The 14877-nt window shown below is 42.0% G+C and overlaps 1 protein-coding gene across 15 annotated transcripts in view; it reads left to right on the top strand.

The window, feature by feature from the left end:
* The window catches only part of LOC129763160 (elongation of very long chain fatty acids protein AAEL008004), a 213991-nt gene extending 200917 nt beyond the window's left edge, over positions 1-13074 (top strand). For 14 of the 15 annotated variants that reach the window (XM_055762074.1, XM_055762033.1, XM_055762025.1 and 11 more), the window contains 3 exons: positions 6800-6936; positions 7005-7157; positions 10605-13074. In XM_055762074.1, coding sequence (XP_055618049.1) covers positions 6800-6936; positions 7005-7157; positions 10605-10928 — 614 coding nt within the window. In that variant the 3' untranslated portion in view covers positions 10929-13074. The remainder of the gene's footprint in view (positions 1-6799; positions 6937-7004; positions 7158-10604) is intronic. The other variant, XM_055762092.1, reaches the window with a different exon arrangement.
* Positions 13075-14877: the final 1803 nt, after the last annotated feature.

Raw genomic sequence — 14877 nt, 5'->3', positions numbered from 1 at the left:
AGACCCAGGCGACGAAAACGAACGAACGATTGGAAACTCGGAACGTGGAATTGTCGATCTCTCAATTTCATCAGAAGTACTCGTGTGCTTTCCGAACTATTGAAAAACCGCAAGTTTGACATCGTAGCGCTGCAGGAAGTGTGTTGGAGAGGATCTACAGTACGAACATTTCGCGATGGTCATACCATCTACCAGAGCTGCGGTAACACTAACGAGCTAGGTACTGCTTTCATCGTGATGGGCAATATGCAGAAGCGAGTGATTGGTTGGTGGCCAATCAACCCAATAATGTGCAGATTGAGTATTAAGGGCCGATTCTTCAACATCAACAAATTACCGAAGCTGCTCTTGAGGACTGTTGGAGTATGATTAAAACAGCCATAAACAGCGTAACGGAGAACATCCTAGGACAAGTGGAATGAAGACGACGGTACGAGTGGTTCGATGATGAGTCTCAGCATTTGTTACAGGAGAAGAACGCTGCGCGTGGGCTCATGCTGCGTCAAACTACCCGTCTGAAAGTGGACCGATATAAAAGGTGTGTCACATCAAATTGCATCACGGAAAAACCGCTGTAGAAATTTAATTTTTAGGAATTTTATCTTCAGCTTTCGCTTATAATCAGATAAGAGTGTATAGATCACGTTGGCCATGCTTCACTGTCAATTTTTCGTAAATTTGGAAAAATGTCGTCGAACGAAAAAGAGCGTCGTGAATTAATCCTGTGCACTCATTTCGAGAATCCGGAGGTGTCACATCGGGACATCGGTAAGATGCTGGTAATCGTCCAATCCACGGTCAGCAGAGTACTAAAACGATACTTCGAGAACCTAACCATCGACCGGAAGGTGAAGAACGGCAAAAATGGATGCTCCGTCAGTGAAAAAGATCACAAGCGCGTAGTTAAGCAGTTTAGACGTGATCCGAGAAGTTCGGTCCGGGATGTCGCCAATAAGCTGAATTTGTCAAGTTCATTCGTCCAGCGGACCAATCAGCGGGAGGGCCTGCGTACATACAAGGTTCAGAAGGCTCCTAACCGCGACGAAAGGCAAAACATGGTGGGGAAGACGCGAGCCCGGAAGATGTACACCGAAATGCTGACGAAGCCGCATTGCCTGGTAATGGACGACGAAACCTACGTCAAAGCGGACTTTCGTCAGCTGCCGGGCCTGTTGTTCTTCTCCGCAGAGGACAAATTCAGCGTTCCGGAGGAGATTCGCAAGCAGAAACTATCCAAGTTTGCGAAAAAGTACATGGTGTGGCAAGCGATCTGCTCTTGCGGAAAGCGGAGCGCCCCCTTCGTGATGACCGGCACGGTAAACGGGCAGGTTTACCTTAAGGAGTGCCTACAGAAGCGCTTACTACCACTATTGAAGCAGCACGAGGGCCCGACCATCTTCTGGCCGGATCTCGCTTCGTGCCACTATTCAAAGGACGTGTTGGAGTGGTACGAAGCCAACGGGGTCACCTTCGTGCCAAAGGAAATGAACCCGCCCAACGCGCCGGAGCTTCGCCCAATAGAGAAATATTGGGCGATTATGAAGCAGGCCCTCCGGAAGAACCATAAAGTTGTCAAATCGGAGGCGGACTTCAAGAGAAAATGGATTTCTGTTCAAAAAAAACTACAACCTGACGTTGTACAGAACCTTATGGACAGGGTAAAGAGGAAGGTGCGAGCATACGGGCTTGGGCTCGAAGTATGAATTAAAAGAAAATGCCAAAAGTTGTTTAATAGTTTTTATTTTACTGTCTAAAATTTTCAAAAGGATCGGTCTACTGGGCGAATTTTTACAGCGTTTTCTCCGTGATGCAATTTGATGTGACACACCCTTTAGACAAAAGCGGAGACAGCAAACCTAACTCTTCCGGGAAAAGAAGCGCCGCCAAAAAGAGGAGAAGTAAGAAGAACTCGAACAGCTGCACCGTTCTCATGAGACGCGAAAGTTCTACCAGAACCTCAATGCATCAAGGCTTCGTGCCGCGAGCAGAAATGTGTCAGAATAAGGATGGGAGTATATTGACGAACGAACGTGATGTGACCGAAAGGTGGAGGCAGTACTTCGATGAGGACCAAAATGACAATGGAAGCGATTACGTTGGTGCAGTAAATAATGAAGATGTACCCTTCCCCCAACGATAGATGAAGTAAGGAATGCTATTAAACAGTTGAAGAACAACAAATCAACTGGCAAAGATGGCATCGGAGCGGAACTTATCAAGATGGACCCGGAAAAATTGGTTAGTTACCTGCATCGACTGATTGTCAGAATTTGAGAAACAGAACAATTACCGCAGGAGTGGAAAGATGGGGTTATTTGCCCTATCTTCAAGAAAGAAGATAAACTAGACTGTGAAAACTTTCGTGCAATCGCCGCCTACAAAGTGCTTTCCCAAATCATCTTCCGTCGTCTATCGCCACTGACAAACAGATTCATGGGAAGTTATCAGGCCGGTTTCATCGAAGGTCGGTCTACTACTGACCAAATCTTCACCTTGCGGCAGATGCTCCAGAGTACAGAGTACAGAGTACAGAGTTCCCACGCACCATCTATTCATCGACTTTAAAGCCGCATACGATTCAATCACATGAAAAGAGCTATGGAGAATCATGGACAAAAACGGCTTCCCCGTAAAGCTGACAAGACTGATTAAAGCTTCGATGTGTGCTCTGTGCGAATTTCAGGTCGATTATCTCATGATCCATTCGAGTCCCGCAGGGGGCTTCGACAAGGTGATGGTCTCTCTTGCCTACTGTTCAACATCGCACCAGAGGGTGTTATGAAACGAGCGGCGTTTAACTTGCGTGGTACGATTTTCAATAGATCCAGTCAATTCATTTGCTTCGCTGATGACGTAGACATTGTCGGTAGAACATTTGAGACGGTAGCTGAACATTACACCAGCAGAGAGAATTGGACTGAAAATCAATGCGTCTAAAACCAAATACATGCTGGCTTTCGGATCCGAGCACGACAGGATCCGATTGGGTAGTAGTGTAATGATCGACGGCGATGAGTTCGAGGTAGTGGACCAATTTGTCTACCTTGGCTCAATGGTAACGTCTGACAATGATACCAGCCGCGAGAATCCGACTGGTACGAGACGACTAGGAGCACAACGAGCAAGGTGGTTAAACCAAGTGGGGCATGACATAGTGAGCATGAGGTGCCCGCGGAATTGGAGAGAGAAATAGCCACGAAGCGAGTTTATTGGAGAAAAATTGTAAATCAGGCCATATTGTAAAGACGTTAAGCCAAAATAAATAAAATAGTATGGAGGCAAAAGACTAAGGAGACCGTAGCCACAAAAAAAACTCAATAAAATTCAACGACTAGCATGCGTTGCAATCACTGGAGCAATGCGAAGTATGCCCTCGAAGGCACTTGAGGCTATCCTTCATCTATTACCTATGAACCAACATGTTTAGCTAGAGGCGAAGAAAGCACTCTTAAGCTTAAAAGATGGAAAAAATACTAGACGGGGCCAAAACAGGTCACTTGAGCATCCTGAATCTCCCACCCGTAGGACCATCCTCAGAGATGAACAGTGATTGGATGGTTCCATAAAATTACGACATTCCATACAGTGTAATCGAACCATCTCGTTCAATGTGGGATGAAGGTGGTTCCAGTGTTCATAATGGTCCAATCACGTTCTGATGGGTCAAAAATGGGAATCAGAACAGGTGCCGGAGTGTATAGTCCCCGAACAAAAACCTCAGTAGCTGTAGGAAACTGGCCAACAATTTTTCAAGCAGAACTAGCTGCAATAACAAAATGTTTAAATGTCTGCCTCCAAAAAAAATCATATACATGCTAACATCTACATATTCTCAAAGAGCCAAGCGGCACGTGTCCTTGGGATCGCTGATAACCGCAGATAACGATACCAGCAAGGAGATCCGAGAATGCATCTTAGTGGGAAATCGTGCTTTCTTCGGCCTCCGCAGAATCCTACGATCAAATCGAGTACGTCATCGTACAAACCTGACCTTGTACAAGACCCATACAAGACCAGTTGTCCTCTACGGGCGTGAAATTTGAACAATTCTAGTAAACGACCACCGAGCACTTGACCTTCTTGAACAGAAAGTTCTACGGGCAATTTTCGGCGGCATTCATATGTTCGGGCGGAGTATGGTGGAGGTGCTAGAATATTGAGCTACAACAGCTTCTCGGAGAACCATCCGTCGTACACAACGCAAAAGTGAGAAGTGAGGTTGCGGTGTACGAGACATGTCATCAGAATGCCCGTTGAATTGGCTCTCCTCAACAACAGCGTGTTGGATGACTCGATCAGATTGAGGGACATCTGTGGATATTGCGCCGTCTATGTAATCGATCGTTTAGGAAGGGAAACGTGTTGGTTATGAAGACCCCCAGAGTTGGTTCTTAGCACACATTGTTCAAAGACTACGAGTGCTTTTGTACAGAGGACATTTTGATATCCACACACAACACTCGGAACCCGACAGGACACAACACTTAAGGTTCTTACAAAATTATAAAGGTTGGTAAATTTACCTTTTTAGTCGACCGGTTTCGGGCTCAATGCTGACCATCTACGGGACGGTGTCCGACCGATTACAACACAAAGAAACAGCTTTGTACTGGTATAGTACACGTCAAGAAAGATGAAGTCACTGGATGTTTAGTTTGGTCAAGTTGAATAAATTCGATGTAATCGGAGCTTCAAACTCATTCATAAGCGGCGGCTCAGCAATGTGAATGTACATGGATTCTCATGCATTTAGATGGGAGGCCTTCCTGATCCACTTTTTGAGTCTCGCGTTGTCCCAGTCAATTTCATGATTGAGCCCCGTAGAGTTAGCTGCTACACTCGATTCGTTGGGTCGCTTAAATATTTTCCACGGCGTTTCTATGCTCCCTCAAACGTACCTTTAGCTTACGACGGGTTTGGGCAATGTACACCGCCGGGCAAGATTTACACGGAATATCGTAAATACCGGACTTTTCGTCCGGCGGGATCTTATCCTTGAGAGAACACAGAAGGTCTTTCAGTGTATGAGAGCTCTTATAGGCTGTTTGAAACCCATGTTTTTTAAGCACTCCTTGAATGGCAATTGTCACTTTCGGGTAGAACGGAAGGCTGATTCTCTGAATCTAACCATTCAGGAAAGCAGCCTTGTGGATTTTCTTTCTTTCTGCTTCAAATTCACGGTTTTCCATCGGAATGTTGAAAAGACGATGTGACATTGAATGAAAGGCATCTTGCTTTTGTGTGCCGAAATGGTTGGAGTCGGAAATTATATACTGGTCCGTGGAAGTCGGCTTTCAGTAGATGCCATATTTCAAGGTATTATCCTCATTTCTTGTGATCATCAGATCCAAGAAAGGGAGTTTTCCATCCGACTCTTTCTCAACCGTGAATTTAATCGAACTATGTAGAGAATTCAACAGGGCCATAGTCTGCGGCAGATAGCGCTCTTTTACAGTAGCAAAAATATCATCCACAAATTAGTCCACTACCTCCAACTCATCGCCATCGATTACTACTCTACTGCTTAATGTCGTGCTCGGATCCGAAATCCAACATGTATTTGGTTTTATACATATTAATTTTCAGTACAACTTTTTCTGCTTTGTGCTAAAGTCTGGTGTAATGTTCTGCTATCATCGCAAATGTTCTACCGATAACGTCCACGTCTTTATAGAAGTAGATTAACGGAGCGTCGATAAGATATTGTCTTCCAACATGACGCACACTCCATCCCAGCTACTCCCATGGGGTACCATCCATTGCAACAGCACTCGCAGTTGTTCACCTTCTACCGTCAGGCATTGTCTGCGCGCTGGTCGGCCCTACACTTTCGCTGTAGCTCGGACGTGATGTGTACGGTTAATCTGTACACTGCATTCCAGGTGTGCTCGTCGCAACACATTGCCTCCACGATCTTCCCAGCATAAATGTTAGCCAGCCCCTCAAAACATGCGCTGAATCTGGGGCGTACAAGAACAATCCTCCACATCTCCACACTCCGAAAAAAGAGGCGATCTTCGTGTCCAAAACGGTGCAGATACTGCCTGAAGCAGCCGTGACCAGACAAAAACGGCGTAAAGAAGAAATTCACCTCTCCATGTTTCCTATTCACCCAACCGGCACAATGAGTTGTTTCCATCGAACCCGAAGAGAGTTTTCTAAATTTGATCTGGCTACAAGATTCACCTCGCACGACCAAATAACATGCTCAATGTCGTGAAACCTTGACCACAAACGCAGAGATTGTTGCTGGTAAGATTGATACGAAATAACAGCGCGTCTAACAAACAGTGATTGGATATGAGTCGGGAGAAGTTGCGAATGAAGTCCCGACTAAAGTACAGACCTTTGAACCATGGTTTGAGGTGTAGCCTTGGGGATAATCGAGTTGGAGACGGTTTGACGCTGATAATAATTCTAATAAAATCATCTAAAAAACCGGCAATATCAGTGACAGATACATCGTCTCTTTCAACAAAAAGAATAAACGTTTGAAAGGTCGCCAACTGAAGTCTGAACTGAACTAAACTGAAGTCTCCACAGTTTTCTGTTAAATCCCATAATACAACTTGTGAATGAAAATAAGAGCACAATCCTTAAATAAATTAAAATCAATAAAAAATTGGCAGAAATGACCATAAAACTGCTATTTTGGACTAGTATTTGATCGTATTCATACATATACGACAGAATCTTGCATTGCTCGAATTATTCAAACACGAACACGAAAATGTTTAGCACAATATTTTGTGTCATGAGCCATGAGTACAGTACAATAACTATATCAATATAATTGCAGGTGGCCACAGCACATTCTTCGGACTGCTCAACACCTTCGTACACATTGTCATGTACACCTACTACCTGTTCTCTGCCCTCGGACCACAGTTCCAGAAGTACCTCTGGTGGAAGAAGTACCTAACCACCTTGCAGATGGTGAGTGACTTTGGTCTTTGCTAGCTTGCAACACATCCTCAAATCTTACGCTCCGTTCGGTTTTGTAGGTCCAGTTCGTCGCAATCATGGTGCACGCCTTCCAGCTGCTCTTCATCGACTGCAACTACCCGAAAGCCTTCGTCTGGTGGATCGGAATGCACGCCGTTATGTTCTTCTTCCTGTTCAACGAGTTCTACCAAAGCACGTACAAAGCGAACAAGGTTAGTTAACGCCGTCTAGCATCAAAGCGTCCGCAATTCACTTCCTGCTTTACTGCTCGAGTCAAATATCTACTCGAGAGTGTTTGCGCTGGCGTTTGTCAACGCACTGAAGTGCTGTATTGCCGTGTGTACATGTCCGAAAATATCTGTGCACAAAACCGCGAATGTATTATGGCCCTACCAATTAGCATTCACCGGAGATGAATTAACCCCTCTGGTGATGGTCATGACCCCACGAATGTGGATTTCTGCACCCTTCCCACATCTTCTCGGGAAGGTTGTTTTTTTTTTTGTTTGGTTTCCCATCACGTTGACCTTTAGCGTTGTTCCAGTTCGGCATAATCGATTACATAATCCACGTTGTGGCATCAAACCATAAGGCAGCACATTCAGATCGCGTCGCTGAACGTGCGCACCAATTCTTCTCTTTCTTCAACCGGTCTCTGCACGTGATGTACATATGCGACAGTTGCTTGCACACCGCGCCGTTTCATCATCCCAACGTGTTTTTTTCAATCCCCAAAAATATGTACACCCCAATTTGTCGGTATTCACCTGACGCATAATTCCGCGATGGCTTTAGGTGAGTCCGCGTTTTATCAATTCATTATCACCTGCGGTGTGTCTCTCTCGTGCGCTTATATTCAGCGCGCCTGTTCAACGAATCGATGTTCGTCGGCGCGCATATTTTGTTTCTTCTGTTCAAATATCGCGGTCTGTTTTGGTTGTCACCGGCGGGAGGAGGGGAGAATCAAAAGTGTTGATCCACTTTTTTCAGTTGCTCTCTCTCTCCCTCCGCTTACGCAATAAGGTAAGGTTCGGTAGCCTCTGGCCACTTGAAACTTGGTTGTTGTTTTCTTTGGAGACTTGTGGCAATGGATTCGGCATTGATTATGCTGTCTCCGATTTGTCACCGAATACGACTGCGAATGCCAGCCCTCGAACATCGGCGTTGCGTCGTTGGAAATCGGAACTCTTATAGGGTTATTGATGATTATTGGATCAGCGCATATAACAACCATTCCATGCCAAGCCGATATAGTGGTTCTCAATTTTCGTGAATTCTAATAATTGGTAATTTTGTTCTTTATCGCAAAATATTAGAACGGTATTTTTTCATTTTTGACGTGGGACTACGTCTAACTGGAATATATGGAGGGTAAAATGAAAACCTAAACACAGAACATGCCGTTAAAAATGAATAATTTCGTATGCTTATAACTCGAACATTTCTCAGTAGATCGGAAAGATTGATGCATCAATTGATTGGAAATGTTTCTACGCATCTATCACAATGAATGAAATGTAATTTTTCATGAGATAAACAACTGAACAACTGTGAAATGTTAAGCATTATCTAAACGCCCTACCTGCTACGTTTTGATTGCTCCGATTTACGGTTTCCCCAACACAGACTTAAAAATGTACCTGGGGGGATCCACATTGCGAATACATACAAATGGGGGGGGATCATTGTTCCCATCGAAGTGTGTTCCCTAACACAGTCATCAAAATCAATGTACCTGAGGAAATTGACATTGCAAATACATGTTGGGGGAACTTTTATTCCCATCGAAATGTGTTCCCGAACACAACCTTGATGGCCAAGGTGCCTTACATTACATGACGTTTGTTCAAATTATTTACTTACACAGCAAATATGTTGAATTTAATTGAAAATTCGAAAATTGTGTCAATCAATCAATAATTGAATAAATACAAACAAAGGGTTACTAAGCCAAAAATAGTCCCACGTCAACCTTGCGCTTATATAATAGATACAACCCACCCATTTTTTCATTAGGGTGCCATTTCCAGGCCCATTTCCAGTTCAGGGTGGTCCAAAAAATCATCTTTTTCTCATTTTGCCAAATGATTAAAAAATTCTGGCAGAACTAAGCTTGCCGGGGTTTTTTTTTATCCCATTTATTTATTTAAGGCTCATTAGCATTTTAGCTGTAACAGAGCCGAATTTTAATCGTGTACATGTCACATGGTTATCATATCTATAATTAGCACATTACACAGTTGTCATTCGCCAGTATTTCTTCTATACCATTACATATGGTACATTCACACAGTAGCCATTTAGGCGTAAGAGTATTCTTTCTGTTCTTCCATTATCCAGTTGGACCACCGGACAGCGGAGACAGTTGATTGATCATTGTTGAGTTATTAATAGAACTTGCAGAGCAGAGCAGTTGTATGGATGAATCGATCTTATTTCGACCGTGGATCGATCTCCATCGCTGATGATTGTTGCGTGGACGTAGCTATTCTGTAACAACACAAAGATGGTCAATGAGGGCCCTGAGTTTTGAACTCACGATCGATCGCTTACTAAGCGAACGCGCAACCAATGTGGCTACGGAGACCCCCGAGCTTGCCGGGTTAACTAGTCTTATATATAAAACAAGGATATTCAAAATGAAAAGCGAAAATGCAAAAAAACAGGTATGCATATGTATGTTTCGTAGTGAAAATCATCATTTAGATCATTTTTACAGATCTGTACGATAACATACAAACTCTCTTGAAATATATTCGTTATTTTTACCAACCAAAATATTCTAGAAATGTATTATATGGCAGAACAACGTTTGCCGGGTCAGCTAGTTTCTCATACAAATGTAACACAAAAATCTGCACAACTTGAGAATTAATCAAGCAAACGGAGCTAAATTTGACATGCAAAGGTTTCAGGAGGTAATAAATGTTTCTACGGTGGTTTGGAACTCCTCCTCCCTCTTCAAGGAGGGAAGAGAGGGTGGTGTTGGTATAACTCGTGGGCAAACCAAGCCATTGGAACCAAATTTGGCATGTGGAAGATTCAGGGGGCAATATATGTTTCTATGGTTGTTCGACATTTCTTCCCCATCTTCAAGCTTAGTAAAAAATTAATATGAATTTATTACCCCCTAAAGGCGCGTCCACATTATGCCAAATGATGCCGATTGGCCTGTACCAGGCGGCATATTCGGTTCGTTATGTAATGTGGACGCCCCATCGGGTGCTTTAGCCGAAGTCCCATCGGATGCACAAAGCCGTCACGAACACACGAAGCACAATGTCGTCAACGCTAATTTACTTCGTTTTGTTTTGGTTCGACTTTCTTGAACCGGACCCACTTGTTTCGGGTTGGGTTCGGTTTGGTTCGAGTCGGTTTTCGGCACGTCGGCAAGCCCGGGCGGTACGTCCATATTTAATCGGCTTTACCGGGCGGTCAAGGCCGATTGGCGTAATGTGGATGCGTCTTAACGTTCGCTTAGTTTGAAATTGTGAATGTTTGAAGTATTCATAACAAAAAAACCCTTCTGGGCGGGACGAAGTTTGCCGGCTCTGTTATATACATATTATTTTCTCAGATAGTTCATTTTTAACACCGAACTTATGTATTGTTCTCTATTTTTTCTATCTCGATACTCCACATACATTCATATTATTTAGCAGCGAAGAGAAGCCGCAGCAGCTGCTAAGCGGGAAGCGGACCGCCTGATGAACGGCAACACTGCCAACGGAAGCGTCACAGCGAACGGAAGCGCTGTCCAGTCCAATGGAAGTGCCGTCAAAGCCAACGGGCACCATCATGTCACGAACGGCTCAATCCATCACCACAGTAACGGCAGTGCCTCGAACGGCGCGTTACTGTCCAACGGCGCGTTACTGTCCAACGGCGGCAACAAGGCTGCCGATTATTACGTGCGGGGCGATCTCCCGGCTGAGATCGAAATTACGCAGCGACAACCCAGCAGCCGCAATCATGTCCAATAATAGCGAACGCATACACATATCCCTTTTCCCTCTTTCCCCACTCCATTTTCCTACTACTAACACGCACACAATATAACGCACGCGCTTTCCATAGCACACAAGCAACCACAGACTTTTCCCCACCCTCTTTTCCCACGCCGACGAGGCGCGCGTTTCTATTGTTATTATTAATTAATTTATTGTAAAACTTTATTATAATTACGCATACAAACACACACACTCCCACACACGTAAAATATTTTTTTCTGTGTTTCTTTTCTTTTTTTTCGTTTCGTATGGTCAAAAATCATTTCGGTGAACTATTTTCCCCTTTTTTCTGCTACGCCAAAATTTCGTAATGTTTTTTTTTCGCTTGAGCATAGTCTCAATTAATCGTGCAACTTGCAAAATTATCCAAAAAAAAACGAACGGCTCAGAACAAAACAAAACCACGCCGTTGCCTTGTCCCTTCGATTTTCCACGCATGAAGTGATTTTTAAATGGTTATTCATTTTAAAAAATAGGATAAAAGAGATTGGAAATAAAATAGCAATTCGTCAATACAACCAACAAAAAAACAATGTAATTTGGCTGCTTTAAAGTGGCCCATACACGCTCAACATTATTTCGCCATATGTGTATTTTTGGTAGATTGGACAATATGTTGTACCGAGTCAAAAAAAATTGGATATTGCACAATGTTAAAAATAAACGCAATACTTTGCGCAACCTTCAATATCATCTTCACACAATTCAACTTCATTGTACAAATCCGACTATTGTGCAATAATGTTGAACGTTTCAAGACACTCAATCATTTTGTGCATACATTTGCCCAATAATATTGAGCTTGTATGCGCCACGTAAGAAACAATTTCGAGAGGACACAATCACACACTATAATTTAAGAGAAAAAAACGAACGCAGAAACGCATGCTAGTAGTCGTGAACAAGGCCCGGCATTTGGAGAGCAAGTTGCGAAGCGAGAAGAGAAAAAAAATACACAAACATATAAGAGAGCAGATCACGTGAATCACGCCAAAACACGGAAAGCGATGAAACTGTTTTCTTTTATCACAGAAAAAAAAGATATGAAATGTTACCTTTATTTAGATATTTAAATAAAGCTAGTAACTTGGGGTAGGTGGCAGTATGGTTGTGGCCCGGAAGCCACGACATTGTTTATGCTGTGAGTGTAGTTTGAACGCGAATTGGACGGCGAGCAAAACAGGCAAATAATGTGTAAATAGTTTAGCTAACCTAATGAGGTTAAGTGTTAGTGTTAATGTAGTCTAAAGACGGTGAACAAACAATGGTGAATATTCTAAACATAACGAAAAACAAATCAAGCAAATGCAGCAAGCGGTAGAAGCGCAGCAGATTCGTTGTTTCTTGTCGGTTCTATATATTTTTTTGTTATCATTTCGCATTACAAATGGTTGATTGTTCTCCAAAACTTTACAGACAAATACATAAACAAACTCACCTGCCCATATCCACCCAAAATCGAGATGTTTTTATATCAAGAGATCATTCGCATTTCATCCGCCCTTCCATTTCCGGTATAGTTCACTTCCATACATACTCACACGCGCAATTCAGGAACAGGAAAAACGTAATTATAGTTCAGCTTAGATAAAAAGGTGTTAGTTAAACAGAGAGAGAAACAGCGCCTGCTAGGGTTAAACTTAAAGGAAAACGAAGAAAAAAAAACTCTACAATGTGATTTCTTTATTTTTTGTAAGGAAAACAAGCAAAAAACTATAAGCAAAATATACTAGGCCTAAGTAAACCTGCATCGATGCGCTACATGTGTCAATGTTGCTATAATCAGACTAAAATGTATTCGCTGGAGCACAGAAAAAATTGTTTAAAAAACAAAAGAAAAACAACAACGAAAAAAAAACTGGCGTGAGTTCATATTTACAATGAAACAAGGGAAAACATTACAACAACAGCAAAGAAAAAGTTAAATGTGTACAGATTGATAGGAAAACAAATGAGAGATATATAGGCGAGATATTTTCCTCCAGGGCCCCTGTGAAAAAATTGGCATTCATAGTAGGAAGAATAAGTGAACGAAAACAATCCATCAGCTATTGTATTTAAGAGAAGAAAAAAATCGCGGTGCATCGAACAGAATAAAACTTGTTGAAAATGTGAATTATTTATGTGTGTTCGGATTTCCGCTAAAACTATCCATTTATGAACCAAAATGTACAGGATCGGTCAATTTCAAACACAGGAACTTTCCTGTGTTTGTGTCCGTCAGTTTGACAAAATGGGCACTTTTTTCCTGTGAGTGTTGTTGCTGTTTGTTTTAACCTCTTCATCTGTCTTCATCTTCATGTCGAGCCTCGCTCGTGGTAAGTCGATTGGGCCAAAAATGATAGCCACGAGCCTTCCATTGATGACCCATGTATAGGGGAACTGGAGGTAAAATGGTCCACATATCGCTACAGTCCCCGTTTTCCGAAGAATACATTCTGTCAAATATGTTCCGGGAATTTGCATTTTTAAATCTTCCCGCTGAACTCTTTTCAATATTTTTTTTAAGTTGGTGCTACAGTGAATGTTAATTTTAAGAGCGATCTGTCATTCAGTTTGTTTACAGAGTTTAATAATTAGTTAACTCTTTCCTGCTAGGCGAAATTTCCTGCTTCTTCGTATGAAATTGGTGTTCAATGTGAATGGAAAACTTTGTTTTCTTCGTGTGATAAAATAATCTCTTACAAAAAATGTATCTGAAGATTATTTTATATTATAATGATAATTTTTAGTGGAAAACTAATTTCGTATCCAGATGTCGACAGCGTACATTGTCATAGCGAATACACTTCATACACACTAGTTCTCACCGTGGAGGGTATACAAGAATAAGCCCCTTTGTGTGAGGTAAAGAGGTCACCTAATGTGAGTAAAATGGATTCTTTCACATATCATGCCAAATAGGGTAGTATTATTCGATGTTCCCTGTCCAAATTTGTTCAGTTCATTATTGAGACAGTAGGTACATGTATGAAATACGCTGGGCCTATCCACCTAGAGCTTTAATTGAAATTTGCACGGAAAATTCCATAAGGGGGGTCTCGGTCCGGATGGTCAGAAAAACGATTTTTTTAATTTTGCATTTTTTGGAAGATTATACCCTCAGAAATGTAGTCCAAAAAGGATTTTCCGATATTTAATTTCGTTGAAATGCTACACCCAAAAGTATGAGGTCACCTCAAGGGATATAATATTGCTGTACGAATTTTTAAACGCGTTTTTCTCGAAACCATGTTTTTTTCAGTTGATGGTACCGATATCTCATGATCTACTCGTCCGATTTGGCTGAAATTTTTTTTTCAGCTTGTAACTTGTAACTATGCTCAGCTTTAACTTTCTAAATTTACATAATCGTTTTTTGATCTCATTTTTTCTATTTTTATGAGCTTCCAAACTGCGATTTTTCATGAAAAATAACTAATTTTTGATAAAAAATGGTTGCCATTTTGGCAATTTTTCATATTTTCAAAAACCCCTATGTAATACATAAAGTTTTAAAATATTCATTGGAATTCGTTCTATGACATCCCGTTGCTTCAGAACCGATAACACCAGCAAGGCGCCGATTTTCGGACAACATCAACGCATCCAACTGTCAACAGCGTAATAAACATTATTCGTGCACTCAAAAAATGGAAAATATATCTTCAAATATACATAAAACAATAACTAAAATATCCGAACACTTCACTTTATTCCCAACATCCGAAAAAAAAATCACGAGAATTCTCGCGTAACTTTTGAAAAGGTCCAATGTAACATTTTCGCCAACTCGAGAAAAACGTAGTTGAAGACCCGAACATTATTTCGCGAATTGTCTTAAAAGCTATCAATCTTTACCACTGTTTTCACCACTAGCTGTCAAGAATAACTCCGTAAAACCAATCGTAACTATTGTTCCGTGATTTGAGATTAAGGTTGA

The sequence above is a fragment of the Toxorhynchites rutilus genome, chromosome 1 (assembly GCF_029784135.1).
Source record: "Toxorhynchites rutilus septentrionalis strain SRP chromosome 1, ASM2978413v1, whole genome shotgun sequence".
NCBI classification, from domain to species: Eukaryota; Metazoa; Arthropoda; class Insecta; order Diptera; family Culicidae; genus Toxorhynchites; species Toxorhynchites rutilus.
This window is presented reverse-complemented; position numbering and strand designations above follow the sequence as displayed.